General features: G+C 38.8%; 1 protein-coding gene across 1 annotated transcript; it reads left to right on the forward strand.

Moving 5' to 3' along the window:
* Nucleotides 1-425: 425 nt before the first annotated feature.
* On the forward strand, nucleotides 426-12,103 carry RAB12 (RAB12, member RAS oncogene family; the record flags this gene model as incomplete). Its single annotated transcript, XM_009582305.1, has 5 exons — nucleotides 426-484; nucleotides 8,357-8,495; nucleotides 9,039-9,128; nucleotides 10,221-10,325; nucleotides 10,864-12,103. Coding segments are annotated over 5 exons (507 nt in total), but the record flags the coding sequence as incomplete, so codon positions are not given.
* Nucleotides 12,104-22,742: the final 10,639 nt, after the last annotated feature.

Raw genomic sequence — 22,742 nt, forward strand, 5'->3', positions numbered from 1 at the left:
TCCCACTTCACAGACAGCAAAACTGATGTGGAGTGATTGGTTTCGCTCCATGCCTCCAGGGCATCTGTGCCAGTTGGAAGTAGAGAAGGCTTGTCCTTGACAGTCAAGGTGAATAGGGGAGAAAGAATGTACTGTGCCTGTTGTTTTACTGTTATGTTCGGTTTACCTGCTGCTGGAAGTGTTGCACAAAGTGGAAGGTTTATGTTGTGGTACTGCCAAATTGGGTGGCTCACAGACTATATATACAGTGGTTGTAAAATCCCCATGATGTTCCTGAGGTGACCCATAGCAGTGCAAACCCTTCTGCTTGTTCAGACTGTTACAAGTTGATATAAAAAAAAAAAAAATCAAAAAATAATAATTACACCCTCATTACTTTTGCTTCTTATTCCTCCTTTTCTGTTTACTGTATTTTATTTATAGGTGTTGATTTTAAAATCAAAACAGTAGAGCTAAGAGGAAAGAAAATTAGATTACAAATCTGGTAAGTAAAACAAATGTGCAACCAGCAGTATGTTCTAATTTTTATGTCTAGCATGAATTAATATGCTTGTCTAATACTATTAACTGTTATAAGCTGGTTTAGCTCTTGCCCTATTCCTCCTCTCCTCCATTCCCACAAGACTTAAGCAAAACCAAATAGTTCTTAGATTTTTGTGAGGGTAAAGGGGGAGAAGGAGAGATAAAGTTAGAAGTAAGACATGAATGTAATTACTGAAATGTTAATGCATCACAGAAGTCTCAAGCCCCTTTTCCTAGAATGATATCACCTACACAAGAAGTAGAATAGGAGTTCTACAAAGAACAAAAGGTGACTGTGTTAAATAGACACTACAGAAAGTACATTTTGGTTTTTTATTTTCTGGACTGTTTAAAACTGACCATCATTGTAACAGCAATTATAAAACAACTGTCATGTATTTTCTAAACTGTTTTTCTAAAACTTGGTATAGGCAGTGCTGTTTCTTTGACGCTATATTAAATAACTTTAAAGTGAAGGGCATTCAAGACTAAGTAAATTACATCCACTCTAAACAGCACTGAGAAGTAAAACGATCCCATACAAATAAGACTCTATACCTTAACTGGTACCGATGTCCTACTACAGAAAGCTTAAAGTCTGAGCTAAATTTTTCCTTTCTAGAGTAGGTTACATGTCTCCTGATAATGATTCTCCATGTCAATGATTAATATGATTTTTATTGAGTTTAAGAGCTCCTTTGTTTTGCAGAGTAGTACAATACATGAACATTGTTATGAGAGAGTAAACCAGCTATGTTCTATACATTAATCTTATATACTACTATGTAGAAGCTTAGCTTTGGTGTATTAACAGTGCTTGATGCATAATTGGCATTGTAGTTAAACTGTTAAAGCTGCTAACAATTCATAGAGGGGGGAAAAAAGCTCTAAATATACTCGTACACTTTTGGGATGTTCTGGTGGTTTCTCGTTCTTAACTACATGGATGCAGTGAATTCAGCTTACTAACTCCTCTTGGCAGGTCACCATCAACTCTGTTTGTCACACCATGTGTCTGTCTTGCTTCCCTCTGAGTTAACTGCTGCTTCATCTTTGGTATCATCAGTCACCTAACACTTGAATGTTAGTGGCATGTCTTCATCCATCATCTGTCCCTGTTTGGAAACCTATGACCACAAGGCTGGCAGTTGAGCCAGCAATTGTTAGCCAGGGTCTGCTGGAGCTGACAGAGGTAACAAAAAATTCTGATACGGAGATGCTACTGTACACCTGATATGAATTTTTGCTATGAAATGTGCTAAGCTTATCAAACAATTTCTTCATGTTGAATAAATACTTTATAGGAGAGATGTTTTGTTCGAAAAGAGATGTTTAAACCATTATTTTCCACATATTGAGAATATGCTAGTAGGATATAGGAAACTTTTAAAACTAAAAATTGATAGGTTGCTAAAATGTGACCATTTCTCCTGTGTGAAGCCCTGCTAAAATGGTGGAGAAAACGCAATGTAAAGAGATAATATTTTAAAATATGATAAAATCCATGAACACAGCATCCTGCTCTGAAATGTCACTTTCTCTCCAACAGTGGCTGTTAAAATGCTGTTCTTATACTTAACCCTTAACACTAGCATACCTCTAATTTTTTAAAAAAGCCGTTAGATAACCTTCCTTTTGCTAATTTATCCTGAACTATGTTGTGTATGTTCTTGGGCCTGTTTATAAACTCTTAGTATCATAGAATCACAGAATCATAGAATCATTTTGGTTCGAAAAGGCCCTTAAGATCATTGAGTCTAACCATTAACCTAGCGCTGCCAAGTCCACCACTAAACCATGTCCCTAAGTGCTACATCTACATGTCCTTTAAATACTTCCAGGGACGGTGACTCAACCACTTCCCTGGGCAGCCTGTTCCAAGGCTTGACAACCCTTTCAGTGAAGAAATTTTTCCTAATGTCCAGTCTAAACCTCCCTTGGCACAACTTGAGGCCATTTCCTCTCGTCCTATCGCTCGTTACTTGGGAGAAGAGACCAACCCCCACCTCGCTACAACCTCCTTTCAGGTAGTTGTAGAGCGCGATGAGGTCTCCCCTCAGCCTCCTCTTCTCCAGACTAAACAACCCCAGTTCCCTCAGCCGCTCCTTATTGTACCTTCAATTGTTAGATTAAAAGAGGAAAGCAATTTACCACGGCACACACTTGGAAGTTTAGAAATACAGACTTAAGCTGTGTGGCTGATCCTAAGTCAGTCTCCTTTCGTACCTACGCAGAGACAGAGTTAAAGTTGCCTCATGCTTCCTGGAAGTCTTATGTACAATGGTTACAGTAACCTTACTACAAAAAACTGTTTTATTCAGTGAACAGATCATTTCTAAAGTTTATGCTTTTCTGTTTTCTTAAAATGACTAAGGTTACGTTTCAAAGCATTAAAGTTTGATTATTTTTTTTAAGTCATTTGATGATTCTACTTCAAAAATCAAACAACAACAGTTTAAAAAGAAAGTTTAACTTTGGTGTTTTTATGGTCACTTGACCTGTTTCTCCACTGACCACTCTATCAGCAGAATGTTCTCCACAGACCTCTCCCACTTGAATTTATGAAAAAACAGCAGTACTATGTTGACTATATTGAGCAATTAGGTGTGCAAGACGTCCTTTGGAAAGCAGCTTTCACACCCGCTGCTGTTAGTAGAGTAGTATACAAATTGGACTTGTCTCCCGTATTCCTTTCGCAATGGGATACTGTGTGCTAAGGATCACAGAGGCGTCTGCTCTCACCTCTAGCTTACCTGTTCCTACCCAGTCCCTGCTGCCTCACAGTACCTCTCCTCCTATTTCCCTGACTTTCAGCCAGGAAACAACCTCCTGCTCCTTAGATTATGAAATGGTAGAGCAGCACTGAGGATGCAGAGTAGCGTCCATCTTCTCTGTGCCGCCTGGAACACTAGTAGTGCCCCTTGGGCTGCCAGAATAGTAGATACAGTAAATCTGCTGCTGCGTTGCAGTTCTTGGCTGAAACAAGCTCATATGTTGTGTAAGAAGTAATGCGTGCATGCAGCTCAGGCCGCGGGGTAGAGTAACCAGAACTACTGGATGGCATAAGCGTCCAAGTGAATCTGAGCATCTGTGAATCAGTGCTTTTTCAAAGCTTGAAAACTAGACCAAATAATGGGAAACCCGCTTTGAAGCATAGGTGTGCTGGGAGTTGCTCGGCAGGTCAGTAGGATGTCTGACTGTGCCCTCTTACCTGAGTAATCTGGGCACTCAGCTGACGCAAGCAGCAGTCCCTTCTGGCATCCCCTCTGAAAGGACCTGGTTAGTGGAAGCTGTAGTGCCTTGCTGCTGCGCCCTGTTCCCTGCTGGGGAGCCAGAGGGTCTCCCTGGTATCTCTACAGGTTTAATGCCCAAGGAAGCCAGTGACCTGGCAAGAAAACAGTCTGATTTGCTTCTGAAGGTTGTTTAAATTAGTGCTTTCTCATAAAAAGTTCACATTCTGCCAGCTCGGCGTTTTCTAATGGACAGTTGTTGTCTTGAAAAATCTCTGGGGCGAGGAGTAATCTGAGGAAAAGATCACCTGTCCTGGAATATAACAGAATGTAGTTCCTTCTGTTCAGTACCTCTGAAACAAATTATTTCTTATGATAGAAGTTTTTAAATATATTTGTGTTTTTTATGGGAGGAAAAAGCTCAGCTTGACAAGTAGAATTAACCTCTAAAATTACTTTAAAACATTTTAAAAAATATTGCCTGTAGGTTCCATAAAAGCATAGAGCATGTGAAAGTGTTAAATTAGTGTTAAATTTTTATTTATGGTTAAAAATATTCTCCTTTCTATTGTGACTTCACACCACCACTCATAAAAAATTAATTTAATTTCAGAGCCAAAGACAGTTTTGAGTCTGTCTATGTGTTTGTTTCAAGCAACTGTTTTAGATAGGCACAGAGAACGTTTGTGTAAAACAAAAATTATCCAAACCTGTTTTAAGGTTTAAGATCAACTGTATTTGTATTGTATTTTATGCAGTCTGAAATAGTGAGAATATGACAAGTCAACACTTGAAAATGGGCTATGTGTGATTTTTTCATTTGCCTTTGTTTGGTGTAATGTTTGTTTGTATTTTTGGAGTGATGTCTAGTTTCTGTTTTGGAAGCAGAAAAACAGTCAAGCAGTGGGGTTTTATTATGGCAGATTATAGATGCTCAAGGAGTCACATGCTGTATGTTTCTGATTACAATTTAGAAATACCAATGTTTTTCCATTAGAACAGTTTCTTGGAAAAAATCAATAAAAGAAAACTGCTTTTAGCGTTAAAAAAGGAGTAATCTGTTGGGTTGGGTTTTTTTTTTCCCCCCAATTATGCCAAATCATTGATCAAGTTGTAGGATTTATTATGTGGACTTTTGGAGTTTGAATTAAATTGAACTGACATATTCTATTACATCGATTCTGACCAAAGTAAGTGAAGAACTAGCAGCACTTAGTATCACTTCTGAAATTCATGAAGTTGCATACTGTTAGCCCAGTTAAATAATGCTTGTCTCTTCTTCTAGCTTTCCATTAGTGCTTCAATAGCTATCCTTACTAAAATACTCCAGCTGCAGGAGTGTAATACATCGATGAAAACAGTATTACAAACTTAATTGCTCCAGCACTGCACATAAAAGGAAGGCATTTTAAGTTGGATGTGTTTTTAATATTACCTCTGCATTAGGGGCTGTCATTTTTTCCTCAATATTGGAAGAATTTACTGCACATTTTCATGAAAAGAAGATAGCACCTGGTAGGAGATGAGATTTTCCATGTGAAAGATCAACTTGATACTCTTCTCAAACTGCAGCTTATTTGGGTAGCTTGGGGTTGCATTCGAAACTTATTGCAGAAATAGTTTTCAAGTTTTCACCTTACTATTTGAAGGCTAGTACAATGTTAATGTAATGTTAGAGACCACAAATTCAGCTTATTTTCTTCCAGTTTTCAAAGGAAACAAGGATTAGAATATCATGCTTACAATCAAAAACCTGTTGACTGCTTTCATTTAAACTTGCTGCAGCAGTAGAGGCATTGGTTGTGTGAAGTCTGGGGAAGCCAATGACTTAAAGCAAGGCAAAGAAACTCAGCCTTAATCCACTGTAATTAGCGCGACTGGCAGGTGACAGTCAGTGGCCATCTGGCCCTTTAACATATGTAGTGGGTAGCCATGGGTGTTTTAAACTGGCCACAGCACGTGGTGTATTTCGATTAGCTAGCAAGCCAGACTACAAGTTGTGTGATATTTGGGTGAACGACCTACACAAAGGAGTGCAGCACCTGAGGGTGCAGAGAGGAGCAGCAGCCTGGGAATACTGTAAATTTTTAAAGAGCCTGAGGGTGTTGTGGGGTGAGGAGAGGCTGATAGTACCAGGTAGACTTGGAGATACAGTACTCGGCAGGCTAGGGGAAACGTGGAGTTGGAGATAGCTGGAGTGGCAGAGTGTAATGTTGCATAGTTGGCTCCATTGCCTACCCCTAGGCTCATCCAGCGTGTTGATGACTGTCTTCACAGAGGGTAGATGAACATTAGCATGTTTATTTCCCTGCTGTTTTTCTAGTGTATGAACTACTGAGTGGTCTGGTACCCTGGTAGCCCCTCTGTGATGGAGTTGCTAAAGGTCCTTAGCACTGACCTGTAGGCACAGCCAGGTGACTCTGAAATAGCCCCTTTATTTCTGTGTTCTGGTAGGGGCACAGAGAAGAGGGGGAAGACAGGCCAGCAAAAAAAGCAACTTCTATTATTCTGGCCAAAGCTAGAATTGATGCGTTCTTCAACATCAGGTATGCCCTTCCACCTGCTGTCTAGTTACGTCTGCTCAGAATGATGGAACTAAAGGGATCCCATCCTTAATATGCTTGATCAGTAGGCTGGATTAGCAACAGATGGCAGGGGCTGCTGTACAAGGTCATAATTCTGCGAAGTCTATTCATAAACAGTAAAGCAATGTTATCCATATGTGGAAAATCAACGGTTCATATTAGAATTTTTTAATTTTTCATGGAATGAATGTCCAAAGGACCTTTCAAAAAATAAATCTGACCATAGCAAAGAAGTAATGGAAGAGAAAGTAGAGTTACTTGCTCTGAGTAATACTTATATATGTAATTTCAGCTGCCAGAACTTGTATTGCTTTAATAAAAATGCCTCATTAGTGATCTAATATGCAATAAGCAGCCAATTAACCATCTAAAACTGGTCTGAAATACTACTAGAGCTTGACTTTATTGAAACAGCCTACCTGCTTTCAACTTCTGTAGGATCCCAAAGGTTTGTATGAATGTAATTCTTAAGTTCTGAGTAGAGAATGGGATTTGAATAAAAATAAAATTAAAATGGATGTGATAGGTATTTGCTCTCTTCTGCCCCATATTGCAATGCCATTGGCTTGCAGCGAAGTGGTAGTCAATAATTTTCCACAGGCTATGAAGCAGAGGTTTCAAATCTTTTTCTAGTGGACACTGCTTTACTTTGTGAAATCACTAGCAAAAATTTGTTGCTATCAAGTACACTTGTGGCAATTTCAGGAGAAAGTTAAGTACTTCACTTTTAAACCTGCTTATTATAATTCTTAAAGATTTTGTGAAGAGCAATAGGCTTGTGGTAGTTTATTCTACTGCTTGTTGTGCACAGACTTTAAAAGAATTAATTTTTCAGGACGATCGATGTGGCATTTTGTGAACATGACTTTTTTTTGGTAACGAGTGTTTTGGGTCTCCATTGTTAATCTCATTCCCAAATTCATCCTCCTCCTCCTTTTGTCTAAAATGTGACTGTTGAAGAGAGTTCCTTTTGAACTTTTGAGTCCCAACACACTTACACACATTTTCCCCATCCACTCTTAATTTTGGTCCATCTTTTCACTTGCTCTAACAGTGAAATTTCAAAATTATCCTTTGACTCTGGAGGCTGAACTCAAGCAGCAAATGCTTGATTGCTTTGGAGCACCATATAACTTGCTTTCCAGTTGTGATACCAGTCACATTTTAAGACTTAGGGTATGCACCAGCTATTTTTTTTAGTATAACTGCCAAAAATCTTCCATAAGCAGGCTTGATGATATGATTAAAAGCAGTTCACAGATTTTCGTGGTTCAGTAAAAATTAACCATCCTGTCTCATCTACTTTGGAATATAAGGCATAGCTAGGACAGGCAACATGTTGTCATTGCTGAAAAATAGTCTCCAGTGTAAATGCACCCTGTCTGAAATACCTACAATGCTGAAAGTGAGAATGGAAATGTTATTTGAACACCTCGGGTTAGTAGATGTAAGTGTGAAAGCCAGGTATCTACTTTCAAAAGCCGTACCACATAGTGGTTGCTCACTTTTTCATTCACTTCTGCCAGTAGCTTCTGCATTAGTTTTAGAACCGTGGCTGAATTGCTGTGGTTGATCCAAAAAGGCTCTGAAAGCTCGAATCATAATGATCAGTGCATTTTGCTCATTTTATAGTTGGGTGTCCAGTTGTGTTTGATAAGCATGTACCCGTTTCTTTTTTCATTTTTTTCAGGGCTATTAAAAAAAAACCCCAACAACACAAAACCAGCTTCATCTGCTGGTACGTTTTCATTGGACAGCTTCATTCTCAGACACATGTAGAACTGTTTGGTGGCCTTTCTTGGTGAAGTTAGTATGGGATAAGTAGTTTTGATACGAAAACTTTTTGTGATTTTAAGTACTGCTCCATTTTTTTGCCTGAAATTCACACATATAGAAGGAAATGTTCAATATAGAGCATCTAATGCGTGTGGGAGTGTTTTTATTAAAATGTAAACAGAGTTATTCCGTACTTTGCAAATTGGTGAAATATTTGTGCCAATGTTTGCTGCTGCTTCTTAGGGACACAGCAGGTCAGGAGAGATTCAACAGCATTACCTCAGCTTATTACAGAAGTGCCAAGGGAATTATTTTGGTGTATGATATCACCAAGAAGGAAACATTTGATGATTTACCAAAATGGATGAAAATGATTGATAAGGTAGGCCTTAAGTATTTTCTTTTTACGTTTTTTTTAAGAAGCATTTTTTTTTCCTCAAAGGTACTCTGTAGGACTTTTAACAGAATTGATACAGGATTATTAAACCAATGCCAACTAATTTTCACTGGATTCTTTTAGCTGGGATTTAACATTAATGTGTTTTTGTTGCAAAATGGTTGTCCATTTCTGCTTCCTTGAACTAGAATTGTCCCAGTTAGAAGTGTCAGTGGAAATCTGTAACATTACTCATTTACCTGTGCACTGAGGGAGAAAAAAATGCTTTATTTCTTGTCTGTGAAATAAGGTCATTATGTTCATTCTTAGATAAACTAGAACAGCTAGTTCTCAAGTCATGTTTTTAAAATTAAATTTACAATTTGAAGTTGAAAATTTTTGAAATAATGTTTGGGAAGAACTTTTATATATAAACTGTGTAGGTGTGGTTCCTTATTTAGTGGAGGAATTGCCCTTTTTTAATACTGTGTTGGCATTACAAAATCTTACATTTCTAGGTTTAGTTAATTAAAAATATTTGAATTGCAGTATGCTTCAGAAGATGCAGAGCTTCTATTAGTTGGAAATAAACTGGACTGTGAAGTTGATCGAGAGATTACTCGACAGCAGGGAGAAAAGGTAAGAACAGGTCTAACCAAATTCTTAGTTACTGTTAGAAGCAAAATTGCTGTGGCATTGTTGCTGACGGTCCACGACTACTCTTGTTCAGACTGTTAGATCTAAGGAGCATATTGAGAGTGGTGGTGTTCTGTCAAAATCCATATGGTATTTACTTACTTTTATAGAATGTGCTCCAGCTTTCCTGCTGGAGCAGTATGTCTTTGCTCTAAAGAAAGAATAAACTGCAAGTGTAGTTACACTACACAGTAGCGCAGGGGGTACTCATTTTCGGGCTCTGAAAGAGGATATAGTGAAGACTTGAATCACAAATGGAGATCTCTCAACTCAGGACATCTTTGTGAGCCTTCTTCCAGACGTTTGCTTTTCAGTAGTATTTTAGGATAGGCAACAGCCCTGCTTGATTACTTAGCTCACCTTTGTTTTCATGTTTCTTTTGTTCTCTTCCAACTCCAAAAGTGGTAAGGAACCTGACAAGAGAATATGTTTTAGCATAACACTCATAGCACCATCTTGATCAGGACGCTATCAGTATGGACATATACAAACGTTTTCCTTCAGCTACCCATCATGCATTTGGAAGCAAAGCATTTTCTATTAGAAAGTCAAGGCTAATTCTTACATCTCTACTTCTTTTTTCTGCATTTTAATAATAAGGTTGAGATTAACTCTTCTGAAAATTTCTTACTTTTTGGCAATCTGCAGCAATCCACGTCAACTGAAGACATGAATTTTTCGGATTTAAGTCTGGAAAAATGCAGCACACTTTTCCCGTAAACCAATTTTAAGTGAAAATTAGCTATATGTGGCAATATTTGCTGTACCTTGGAGATTCAGGATTATTAGCTGAAATAGACTTCAGTCACAGAAAGTTGTGGGGTTTTTTAAAGGTTTTATGAGGAATGTGTATTTGCTGTTTGTTGCTGTTTGTGAGTATCTTCATGTAGTGGATTATTAACTGAAATAGACTTCAGTCACAGATTTGGGGAAAGTTGTGGGGTTTTTTTAAAGGTTTTATGAGGAATGTGTATTTGCTGTTTGTTGCTGTTTGTGAGTATCTTCATGTAGTTATTTTGTTTTCTCTTCCATCAGTTTGCACAGCAAATAACTGGGATGCGGTTCTGTGAAGCAAGTGCCAAGGATAATTTTAATGTGGATGAAATATTTCTAAAACTTGTTGATGACATTCTGAAAAAGGTAAAATATTCAGGTCGTATTTCCTCTGACCACATAAATGGTCAATGTTTAAATAATGACTGCAGATGCTTGTTGGGAGGACATAGAGGGCAAGTGCACAGAGTCAGGTGAAATTTTTGGTTAGTACATAGTGGGCATGATATAGTTTACAGACTCTGCTGAACACTTCCGTTAATAAATACTGCTGTTGAATTTGGTAAACATCTGTTCCTATTTGCTATACTTCTATTTGCTATACTTCCTCTTTCCTATAACTTCACTATATATCAGCAGCTGACTGTACATTTGCCTGCTTTCATTTTTGGGCAGTTCTGGTGTAGTGTGTTGTAATTGGTTTAGGAAGTGGCTTTATTTTGACAATGTCGCGTAACTTTTTTCTGAAAGAAGTTCTTAACACAACTTACTCGAACGTAGTTCACTAATAAAAACCAAAAGATCCTTAAATTCAGGCTTTGGCTGAGAGCGAACTCTTGAAATGAGCTCTTTGTGCTGAGTCCTATGCAGATGACTGTTTACAGGTGATTTTTCTTTTTTTAAGATGCCACTGGATGTTATAAGAAATGAGTTGTCCAACAGTATCCTGTCCCTGCAACCAGAGCCAGAAATCCCACCAGAACTGCCTCCTCCAAGGCCACATGTCCGTTGCTGTTGACTTGTTACTCCATACAGAGTGAAAAATAGGAGTGGGAGGGTAAAGAAAGTATCTGTACTACTCTGCACTACAATCATTTGGCAGTTTCTTGTTGCACTTTGTTATTCGAGTCAGAGCTACACACTAACTTGTAAATATGCAAATATGCAATCCTGTGTAGGATTCAGCTATAACATTTAATTATTACCCCTCTCCCTCAGAATGATGTTTCATTCATTGCCCCAGTGTTATAAATACTGTACAGTCCGTGGGGATTTACCACACTTCCAGTCGAGGAGGAGGAGAAATTAAATCTATACCTATTCTTGACATAAATGTTGTAATAGTTCTTGTTATTATAAACAGGCAGGCAGAAGCTCTTCTGGTATGAAGATAAGTATATGGTGCTTTGCTAACTATTTTAAAGACAAATTTTTTAAAAACAGAGGACTTTATGTACAAAGCTTCCATAATCAGCATTATGTTTCCTTTTAATGTACTGAAAACACTTTTGGCTGTAGCATCCTCTGCTGACTGGATTTATTGAAAAGCTAAGTTTAATTTTTGGCAGTCTTTTATTTATTTTGTTCAATGCTGCACCCTTTCTTTGTGTACCAAGACATCACATCTGGTGCAGATCTAAGATTGCACTCTGAAATAGCATATATAATTTTCTGCGTAAGCATAAACTTGGTTGCAAGAATCATTAAGTTTCAATAAAAGAACGGAGATATATTCAAGCTCTAAAAGAAGGTATAAAAAGCAATGCTGCTGTCCTAGACAAATTCTTTATTAAAAAAAAAAGATAAGATTATACATTTTCCTGTGTTAAGGAATATATGTGTGTATTTGTCTGGACATCTGTAGGGTTGGGGGGAAGGGAACCTAAGGTAAAATTATTTTCTTTCCTAATGGTGGAAATTATTCCCATCAAGCAAATACTGTGTTAGGTTTTTGTCTGATAATGAATTTGTGAATTATATCTTTGGTATATCTTTTATTAAAATGCACTGTTTAGTTTAGCTGTGGTAAATCAGTAGTTACATATTTGAATAACTTGGTGTGTCCTGAATGTTGTGGTATTGAAAAACATTGTGGTCTTTCTAAACTAATGAAGTGCAAATAAAATTTTGTATTTATGAATGACGATGGAACTGCACCTGTTATTAGAATGGCAAGTATCAAATGATGGGTAAAAGGTAGAATCTGGAATATGGAACAACACTTGTTTTAATTTTGTTATGATTTAATTTTCAGTTTGACAGTTCCTTTAAGTGTAGTTAGAAGAACAGCAGACATTAGTTGTTCACCTTGATCACTGCTCTGTTGGGAGAGCAGCTGATGAGCTAGCCCAGCTGATATCTTCAAATAGCAGTGACTGCTTGTTATGCTATCTTAGCAGGTGGTCACCAAACTATTAATTACGCTGGCAACACAAGTATGAACCAGTCTTTTTCACACTACAGCTTCTCTACTTCTCATTCTCTGGTGCTGGAACCCATTTTGTCAATTTTGCCACTCTTCTAGCCACAACAATGGCACTGACCAGTAAGGTATACCACTGACTTAAACAGCTTCTCTCTGTTTTCTGGAAGGAAAAAAGATACAACAAACTATTCACATTTAAAAAAAAAAAAAAGAAAAAAAAAAAAAGAGCCCTTATTTCACTGAGTAAGCTCTGACATTCTGAATACAATACCATGCAGGTCTTTAGCACATCTGGATTTCAACTAAGAAATTAAGAAAGCATGGTTGATATTTGTGCTTATGTATTCTGCCACCTTGTGCCTAAACGGTTTGCTTTTTTACATAGTAAACTTACCGTTTACTATCATATTGGTAAGAAAAAATAAATTTCTAAAGCACTTGTAGGATTTCTGATGGTACTGTGGGCAATAGCAAGGAAGGGAAAAATATGGAAAATGAGTTTTAACTTGACAACCATTTTATTTTAGCTGATTTGTTTTTATTTGTACTTAGAAACTTGTGATTTTTTTTCCTGCAGTTTTTGAATTTAATAAAAATTAAGAAATTTGACTTAGATACACTTTCTTGTAATTCTGTGCTGTTTGTATATAGGTAGATTGGAATACCAGTCTCTTGTACCAAAAATAAAAATTATTGCATTTAAGAATATTTATGTAAGAATGCTTGAATGTATTTGATTATTCATTGGAAATCATAAAAAGTTCAGGAAACCTGTTTGCTTTGAGACTGAAGAGGGTTTTGTCTCCTAATTTTATCTCTGCAGCTTTTATATGAGTCAAAGTTCATTTATGTCCTTGCTCCACCTAGCAGGCATTTGCAGTGCGGTGTGGAAAGATGGGTGAGAAAAAGTTATTGTTGCTGCTCCGTCGCCTCATACGGAAGTTCAGCTGTCAGCCCAATCCTTGTTGACATCTAGCAATGGACTGTTTGAATGGTCTGCACAACCATTGAGAGAACACAGAATGAAAAAAAAGGGAAGATGAGCACTAGCTGCAGCTGTAAGTCTGTTCCAACTTGTGTTAGCAGATCGCTGTTCTTTAGGAGCCCTAGGTAAGGGTAGCCCATTCCCACTCTTCGGGGGGGAGGGGGGGGATTGTTTCCTTCTAATACCGAGCCCAACATGCTTTACCACTAAACTCATCAGATGCTGTGAGGTCCTCTAGTCCCTGGCAGTTTCTTCATGCTGGAGAAAATACACAGGAGTGTCTTTTGGTAAGCAAGCATGGCACGCAGAAATCACAGGAGTGTCAGAAATAGGATAGTAACATCTGATCCAAAGTAGTGGTGGTTTCTTGACTTCCATGAAATAATGGTAGATAGATCATAGCCATTGAACTGATCGTTTGCCACCGATTTCAGTGTGGTTAGGATTTAATCCAGTAAATTCCTGAAATGGCACAATTTCAGTGGTATGTCCAGTTAGCACTGCATCTTGCACCAAAACCAAAGTTCATCTCTATCAAGAGACTGATACAGTATTTGATTGTGTTCATAAAGTTTTAGATCTGCCTATAATGGACATTCAACCAGTGGGTTGAGTTAACAGATCATTTCTTCATAGGTGAACAGAAGGAAAGTAGGAAGACTGGAAATTTCTCTTGTGTAATAGTGAGTCATGACACGGAAAAAGCTGAAAACCACTGGCTTACCAGGACGTCTTAAATTATGCACTCTTGTGCTGTGTGCACTAGAGGAATAGTGACAGTCACATCTTCCTTTCACCAGATGTTCTGCTCCTTCAGAGCAGAGATACACAACTAATGTCAATATTTGGTACTTCTGAGGAAGGAGGATGAGAAGGCGGCAGAAAAAAAGACTGGAAGTTAAAAGACAGGATACAGTGATTTGTTAAAGCAAATTTAGGGCTGCGTGTTTGTGCCCTTGCTAGAGATTTCAGCATTCCCTCATTTAATTTAATTTAATCTGTTTTTTATGTCACCGCACTGAAGGGGCAGGAATTTCTGGCGGCAAAGGGTTTGCCTTTTTATCATTATTATTTGTGAAAGTGATACCATAAACTGATCATTACTTAGAGTGCTAGATTTAAGCAGGATTGGGAATTTGGTAGGTCTTTCTGACATGGGCAAGGATTTCTAGTTAATCCAGTTAGCCTTAGGAGCCAATAGTTGTCTTACAGACTAGACTAGTGCTATCGGTTGTCTAAATGGGGCTGTTCTGCTAGCTGTCAGTGCCAGCATCAGCTCTGTGATCCTTCTGTGCAACGCCTTTACCTTTTTGCACATCAGAATCTCACTGAGTTACGAAGATTTGTAGCAGGTGCATTTCTGAGGTGGGAAGGAAAGCAAGGTACGTAGGAAAAGGGGAACAGAGCAACTGAGCTAGTAAAGAAAGTAAGTCAACAAAAACCTTTTCTAGAAGGGGAATGGGGAATATAGCCCGTTTCCAGCTTGGTCGCTTTCCTGTACTGGGAGTTCATTCACACGAGTTCATCTCTGCAGTTTGTGAAAGACAAAAAGAAACTGCACCAACCAGCATGAATTCATTCTCCCTTCTTGTGTTGGCAGTTTTTCATTCAGTGGAAACGGCAGTAGTTCTGCTGAAGCAAAGAATCCTTTCCCTGTAATGAAAACGGCTCATTGCCGTACTAATGGCAGGTATAGTCTCACTTTGGGGAGAAAAGGCAGAAATACTTGGACAGTGTCTTTCAAATTACTACTGGCATTTATACAGATTCTTGATTGTGCTGATTGCAAGTCCTCCTCTTAAAATAGTTTAAATGGATCAATTTGAGATGTTAGTCCTCACCATTTTTTATTTCATGTTGAAAGATGTAAAACCAGTTGGCTCTAGTTTTTAAAAAGTTGAATTCGTTTTGCCCTAACTAGTTGTCAGAATGGCTGCATTAAACGTAAGGTTTGTTCACCTTTCCCTTCCTTCTGGCTTAGAACATTTCAAATGGTCAAAATACGAAGCTGGCATCCTAGTAGGTAGAGTCGTCTTGAGTATGAGCCATAAATATGTTCACACTAAGTAAGGAAAAGCCGAAGTGCCAGAGTTCTGACGAGGCTGAAACGAGAAGTTTGGAGTACTGCGAGTTGTTGCGGCGTGGCTTGGATTTCCTGCAAGGGCAGGCGCACTGGTGGAAGTTGTCCATTAGGGGTCACTGAAGCTCCGCCGGTGAAGGAGTCCCTCACCTGTCCTCTTGGATTAGCAGTTGCTCCTTGCTACTTCCTACTGAGTAAATGCCTCTTTTGCCAAAACTCCTGCTGCTTTTCCAAAGCAGCAGCTTAGAGTATAATAGCGGTGAATAGCTGTGGGCACTGAAAAGATAGCAAAAGAAATGCACGGGCGTGTTGTGTTGGTACAAAGAAGGATTAAAAATAGACACTTCTCTTTCTGTACGCGAAGTTGTGTTTGCTTAAGTTTCTTTTCTGACAGAAGGGATATTTTTAGCTAACTTCCAGTCATCTGTATGATAGATGCAATTTGTTTAGTTGGACTTCTTGAGGATCCCCTTCAATGACTTATTCAAAAATCATTAAGTATCCAGATGGGCCTTCTTCGTTTCCTAATAAATGAATCGAAACATAAAAAAAACCTCAGTGTGATTTATTACTTGTGTTTCTATCAGGACTCATAATATCTTTTTTTATTCTTAGAATAAAACATTCTTAGAATTGCCCCTGAAATCTGTTCTTTGTACTATTTCTTGATTTAGGTGGTCTTGAGTGAAATTATTTTTCCTTCCAAATATGGCCAAAATATACATAAACTATCTCTGATGAAGGGTGTTTTTCCTTAAAATTGTAAAGGTCAAATTTTCATTTTAATTCTAAGCACTTCAGAGGTCCAATTCTATACATTATTCTTCAAGGATGCTGTTCTGTCACAGAGGATTACAGGGTCAATGCTATTAAAACAAAATTTTATGTCAGTCTGGGTAAGTGCCAGCCCTTGCAAAAGAGTCCAGCTTTCTGTAGATCCTAAGAGATAGTTATGAAACATTTTGTTCTTATTTTATTTATAATTTTAAGTTTTTATTTCCTGACAATGATTTTGGTCTCTTAGAAAGGAAGAATCCTGTTTGGTGTTGACTATGATTTTTGTTGTGATGAGGGAATTAAGATGCTTTTTAGATTCAAATTGTTATGTTTTCCTCTAACCCAGAGTTCCTTACCATGTTCTCTAAAGCCCTCTCATGTTGCATTTAAGCATTATCTACCATGTGTATCTCAATGTGTTAGTACACATTGTCTTGTGTATAATAGACAAGGATTAAAAGAAAATAAAGTCTTTCCCCTGCTGGGTGGGAAATCTGGATGGTAAACTTCTGCTGTCCCTGAGCTGATAAATCGTAATAGCACAATGGATTTTTCTTCCAAGAATTGGTCTGATTGCTTGCTTTTTTTTTTTTTGACCCATGTGGATTATTGGTATCTTCAATATACTGTGGTAGTAAGTTCTACAGCATAACTGTACACTATGGGAAGAAGTGCTTCCCTTTATTTTGAACCTATCATCTGCTAATTCATTTCATACCCTAGCATTCTCTTACCACAAGAAACAGTTGAACAATTGTTTCCTTTTTACCTTTTCTATGCTTCCCATAATTTTAAGATCCTTTATCAAATGTTTCTATCAGTCATATCCTTTGCAGGCTTGACAAATCCTAATATCTTCAATTGTTCCTGTTATCGAAGCCATTTCATACCTTTAAACATCCTTACAGCCCTCCTCTGTACATTTTTTCTGTTACCATCTTTTTTAAGAAGGCCCAGCACTGCATTCAAAAATGTGGTTTCAGCATAGGTTTACACAATAGCTTTTTATCATTTAATCAGTAATTTAGTCAGAAGAGGATGTTTTCTTTTACCCCGTGGCATCTTAGTATTTCTAAGAGCCTTCGGTGAGGGATGTGGTTCCATGGCTTTTGTAAATCCAGGTAGATTAGATCAAGTGGATCTCCCTTTTCATGCCATCTATGGTAGCTGGATAGCACAAATATCATTAGATCACCAATGCTATTTTTCTACGTGTCTTCTATTCTTTGATTACAGTATCTACCAGTATCTACCACCAGTAGCTACCAAAAATATCTTGCAGTATCTACCAACTACCCCATAGTGATGTCAGTCTGCTGTCCCTTAGAGAACTCTCTTCAGTGGAATGTGCATGGAAGGACAGACAAGATGGGTAGTTTTTGCACTAGACGTGTATAGTCACCACTCTAAGGAAAGCACAGGCAGGTTGCACTATTTCTGTCAGCTTAAGAGCAGATTGAAAGCAGTTTAAAAGCAGTGAAAATCTCCAAGTTGACACATTTAAAAGTTTAAACTTGGTTATGTTTAACTTACACCACTGGTGGTGTTTTGGATACAAGTCTGTACCAAAATAACTCACCTTCGCAGGTTCTTGTGAACTCTGCATCCAGACAAGGATTACTCAAAATGGCAACAAAATAAATCTTAATTGAAATCAGTTTGTTATTCTCAAAATCTTGTTATGGGCAAAAATGGGGACATACCTTATATGCAAAGCCAAGAATTTATTGTTGGTCTGATTGAAATCTTAGCAGACTTAAATAAAATGCAATAAACAGTCACTCCGATTAGTTCAGTTACTAAATTCACGGTCCCAATTATCTAACTAAATAAATACTTCTCACTGTTAAAAATCAGTTTAAATTTTTGCAGAGAAACACACACGAGCACACGCGCACACACTGGGTGGAGTGTCGTGGTGGGGGTTGGGTTTCCTCGTCTTTGCCAGGAGGAATATGATGTTGGCAACTTCTTCATCGCTGTAGCCTCCACTTGGGGCTATTTTCATGTTTGCTGACACGCTTGTACACCTGTTCTTTCTTCACTGGTCTGCAAATACATTACATCCGCGTTTACAATATACAGTGCACTTTACATGTGTTGGATACTTGGGTTTTGTTCTCATTTACTCCTAACACTGGTTTTGCTCAGCTCCAAATTGTGCATGTCTCTTAATTGACCATGGGTGAGTACTTCCATCCTTAGTGTTATCCTGAGCCCCCTCTTATCAGCCTAAATTTGCCTAAATTGCACACAGTGTCCCCGCTTTGGAGGCCTTTGCTGTCGTACCTTGCCTTTGTTCCTACGTAATTACACTGGCCGCTGTATGTTTGAGTCCTAAATATCTATGTAGAATAACCAACTGCCACTCCTATCTCTATAAAAATTATTACATCACATGATTAAAAGAAGCAAAAGTACACAGAACGGGTAGTAGCTGTCTGATCACTAGAAAAATAATGTTGTTACAGCTAAGCAAACTAAACCAAGGTTTCCAGTCAGGCTGAGACAAGTGCAGCCACAGAGGAGAACCAGACAACTACTCTAATAAGTCAAACATCAGATTAAAGAGACACCACCTACAACAAAAATATCAGCAAAAAAGCATATTGTTTTCTATAGACAGCTGTACATCCTCTGTAGGTTCTTGCAAGGCATCACCAAATTAGAACAGGAGGAAGTTGTGTATACTTATGTATGCTGTGGATGCTATGTCAATCTTAACAAGTAATGTGATCCAAAATGAGCAGATCCTCCAAACTGAATTGGTGCTGGGAATTCGCATGGACATTGCTAGGGAAGGGATTGCTTCGGGCTTGCTCTGCTCTAGTCCCAGCCACTGACCGCCGATAGCAGGCGGAATTTGTTACCTGTGCTCCTGAAGACCACCTGGTTTAGTTTCGTCTAGGAGAAATCCACTTCATTTTCTCCAATGCAATTCTGTGATGTGAACTGAAGTGCTTGAAGTAAGAAGGGATGGTCCTGATCTGAATTAAAATACTAATGTAGGCATGTCTTGTATGGGATTATTTAATCACCATGGTGATTAAAGCTCTTAAGTGGCATTTTTTATTTACTGGAGCATCTTCCAGTAGCGAAGGAGGAAAGTAAGAAATTAGGACTGGAACCAGGGAACTAAACAAAACAAGTTAAAGGTAAGACGAATATGAGGTTGCATAGTAAATGCACTCAACCAACCAGTGAGATATTTGTGCAAGTGCCATGATGAGATATGAAATGTAGCTGTAAGAGACCAGGGTCATCTACACTTTAATTAGATCAAGCTGAAAAATGCAAAAGCTCTGTCCGCAAGCCTGGAAAAGCATACAGTCATGGTTCAATGGGAGGAAAAAAATGCAAAGTAACAGTGTTGAAAGACAAGTGCACTTCAAACGGAATCTCATTCTGCTAACTCCGGTCCTTATTTGTAATGGGTTGATCGCTTTCTCTGCAGTTGGGGCAAGGGATACTAGGCTGTATAAAATGCCAGCTAACATCTTGAATTACAAAAGGCAGGGAGAAAAACAAGATCTGATTCTGCGGTGACACCATCCACTCAGAAGATGCCTTTCAATGCAAAAGTAATAACTGCATGCTATTAACTGTAACTGTAAGCCTAAGCTCCTATAATACTGTGTTTACTCCCACTGAGTGGGGTCCTGTGAGTCTGATCTTTTGCATCTCCTTAATCCCTGCACATGCTACTTTATGCATTTTCCTTTCTAATACTCTGCTTTGCTACCTGCTGTCTGTGTGCCACGTGCAATTTTTGTAGGATTATCTTTTTAGCAGTAGCTAGCACTGGCTGGCATTTGCATGCTTCTCTTATTCAATTCAATTACTGACTGTCCACAGGGCAGTAATTGCAGTTTCAGGAAGCTAAGGTTAATGAGTAAATTGAGTTTTATGTCTTCCTGGGTCATAAGATACTGACGGGTAAAATGTATTTGGATAGGATAGATTTAAATCATTGCAGTTGTGCTAGGCTGTGCTAGCAGCTCATAAAGAAAGTTTAGGTGTCTTCTGAAATTGAAAATGTTGTTGATAATGGAACCCAAAGGAGGATGGAGGAGAGCTATCCTGACCAGTTAAACTTCTCTTTTCCCAGTAAATGGCAACAGCATGCAATTAGGTCAGTGAGAAAATGAGAATTTCAGGTTTTCTGCACCAAGATCAGCTTTTGCTATGCATTGCACAACTCTAAGTAAGGACCACAAGTAAATATTAGTGTTTGAGAGACAAAAGGCTTAAAAGAGGGTTTTGTCTCATGTAGGGGTCCAAATGAAAATGAGACATTTGCCTCCAGGTGCCTGCCCCTCTCTGAAGAGGTCAGAAAGCAGTCCCTGGAGTACATCAGTTATCAGCTTGATCAACAGGCATCAGGGTTGATTAATTGAATCAGCCATCCAATTCTAATCTGCCACCACCTAGAAACTGAATTCCCATCGGATTAATATGGGGCTTTTTTGTATGTTTCAGTTTTTAAAAAAACTTTAGCCAGTCAGTGGTTCCAGAGAAAGTCTAACTTGTCCCAGCTCTGCCATGAGAAGAGAAAAAGAAGGAGCTTATGCTGCTGTAATGGCTTTATGAAAGCGGTATGCCTTTTAATGAAGCATTAAGGTTCCCATTTTCCTATATGGCAAAAAATAAGAGTAACTAAAATGAATAGGAGGGACAATGCAAATGTGGGTAGGGATGTGGGACAGTCAAACCTCACATCTCAAAAGTCGCACGCCAAGTAGTAACTCAGCTGAGAGTCGAATCTGCCCTCTGTCGCTTGGGGCACTCGATGCCTTGTGCTTTCCGTCTTTCTCTACATCCCCTCAGTCTCCTGTGAGGGGTTTCAGCGCAGGCTGACCGCAGGGGGCTGGACCTCTTCCCTTCCTCTGGCACACTGCACACTAGACACAGCTGGTCAGCCTCATCTCTGACCTCCCCTAAAAGCTCTTCGTTAGAAAGTGTGTCTCAGCCGGGGCTAGCACCTTGACCTCTCTCCCAAGCACATGACCCATCATGTCCCTTTCTTTCTCATTTAACTCCGTGCAAGGCTGTGTTAGGGAGGGCTCAGAAGCTCGGTAACCACTTGCCTGTGCTTTAAGTGCTCAGTGCGCTTGGCCGCTGTCGCTTTAGGCAAGAGAATTAGAGGAGTGTTTGAGGAAAAAACAAAGAGAAAATGGAGAATGGATGGGAGTATATCACAAGTAGATTGAATTTAGATGAGGGAGTAGAAGTGGGGAAGCAAAGGAAGAAGACATGAGACTAATCAAGCAAATATTAATGAGGTACGGGAAGAAGAAATTGTGCTCATTAGTATTAAACCTGTATTATCAGCCTGTCAGAGTTAGTGGGGGTGATGCCTACCTTGTCAGCCCTAGCTGAGCTGAGCCGAGCTCCTGGTGTGCCCAGATGAACCATCAAAGCAGCCTCTTGCCAGTCAGAAAGGGGGTGGCTGAGCATCGTACGGGCTGCACACAGGTGCTCCCCAGGCAGCCCCGGTGAGCAAGCAGGGCTCAGATCCTCGGGTCAGGATCCAAGGAGCCATAGCATGAAAGTCCCGTGCATGTTTCATACCTACAGGAGGGGACTGACAGGAGCCTCCAGAGCACTATTGCAACAGGAGCAGAAGAATTAGAAGGAATGGAGAAGAAGGAAGAAAGAAGCAGACACAGTGAAATGAAATAGAGAAACTGGAACAACTGTTGATAATATTAAAAGCGCACTCTAGATCTTGCCAACAAAATTGTTAGCATATGAGTGGAAGCATCTTTCAACTAGAATCCAACTGTATGAACTTTGGTTGTTCCTAAAGTACATATGTAGGACTACTTCTGTGGTGGCACAGGAAACTAGCCCTCTGCTTTTGTTAAAACTGTGCCAATAACAGCAGCAAAACCTCTTTTTCTAGCATTTTCTAGAAAAATTGATATCTCATCTGATGCACAAGACAGCAGAACCAAAAGGGAGATGGATTAATGTAGATAAGTATTTTCTGCATTGGATAAATCTACTTAATGCCATTACATTATACATTCTTATTCCACCCGTGTGGATTCACAAGCACCTAAGCACATGTCAAATAGTTTGAAAATGTTGTTGGCAATCAGAAGGGCAGTGTTCTTGACCATTCACCTGTGGCAGAGCCATAATTAAGGAATTCCTCAAATTCTGAATTGGAATCATGAGTGCATTTTATTCTATTTATTTATATTTTATGGTAATACAACACAGCAAAGTTCTATGTTGGCCTGCCTTTGCCCTCACACCCTTTTTTTTTTAAATTTCCAGATAATATTGCCTATATTCCACAGTTCTGCTCCTATCATATGGTCAGATGAGGGTGCACTCTCCTGAAGACTAGTAGTTATTTTCTAATAATACTAATATTTCCATAACCAAGATGGATGTTTCTAAGGGAATGACTACATGAGTGCTTGCAGCTGTGTTCAGAACATAGTACAGCCAAAGACTGTCATGAGTGTATGTTACACACCCAAAATTCAGTTCCAAACGGTGTTG

Source organism: Fulmarus glacialis, unplaced genomic scaffold, assembly GCF_000690835.1.
Source record: "Fulmarus glacialis isolate BGI_N327 unplaced genomic scaffold, ASM69083v1 scaffold4627, whole genome shotgun sequence".
NCBI lineage: Eukaryota > Metazoa > Chordata > Aves > Procellariiformes > Procellariidae > Fulmarus > Fulmarus glacialis.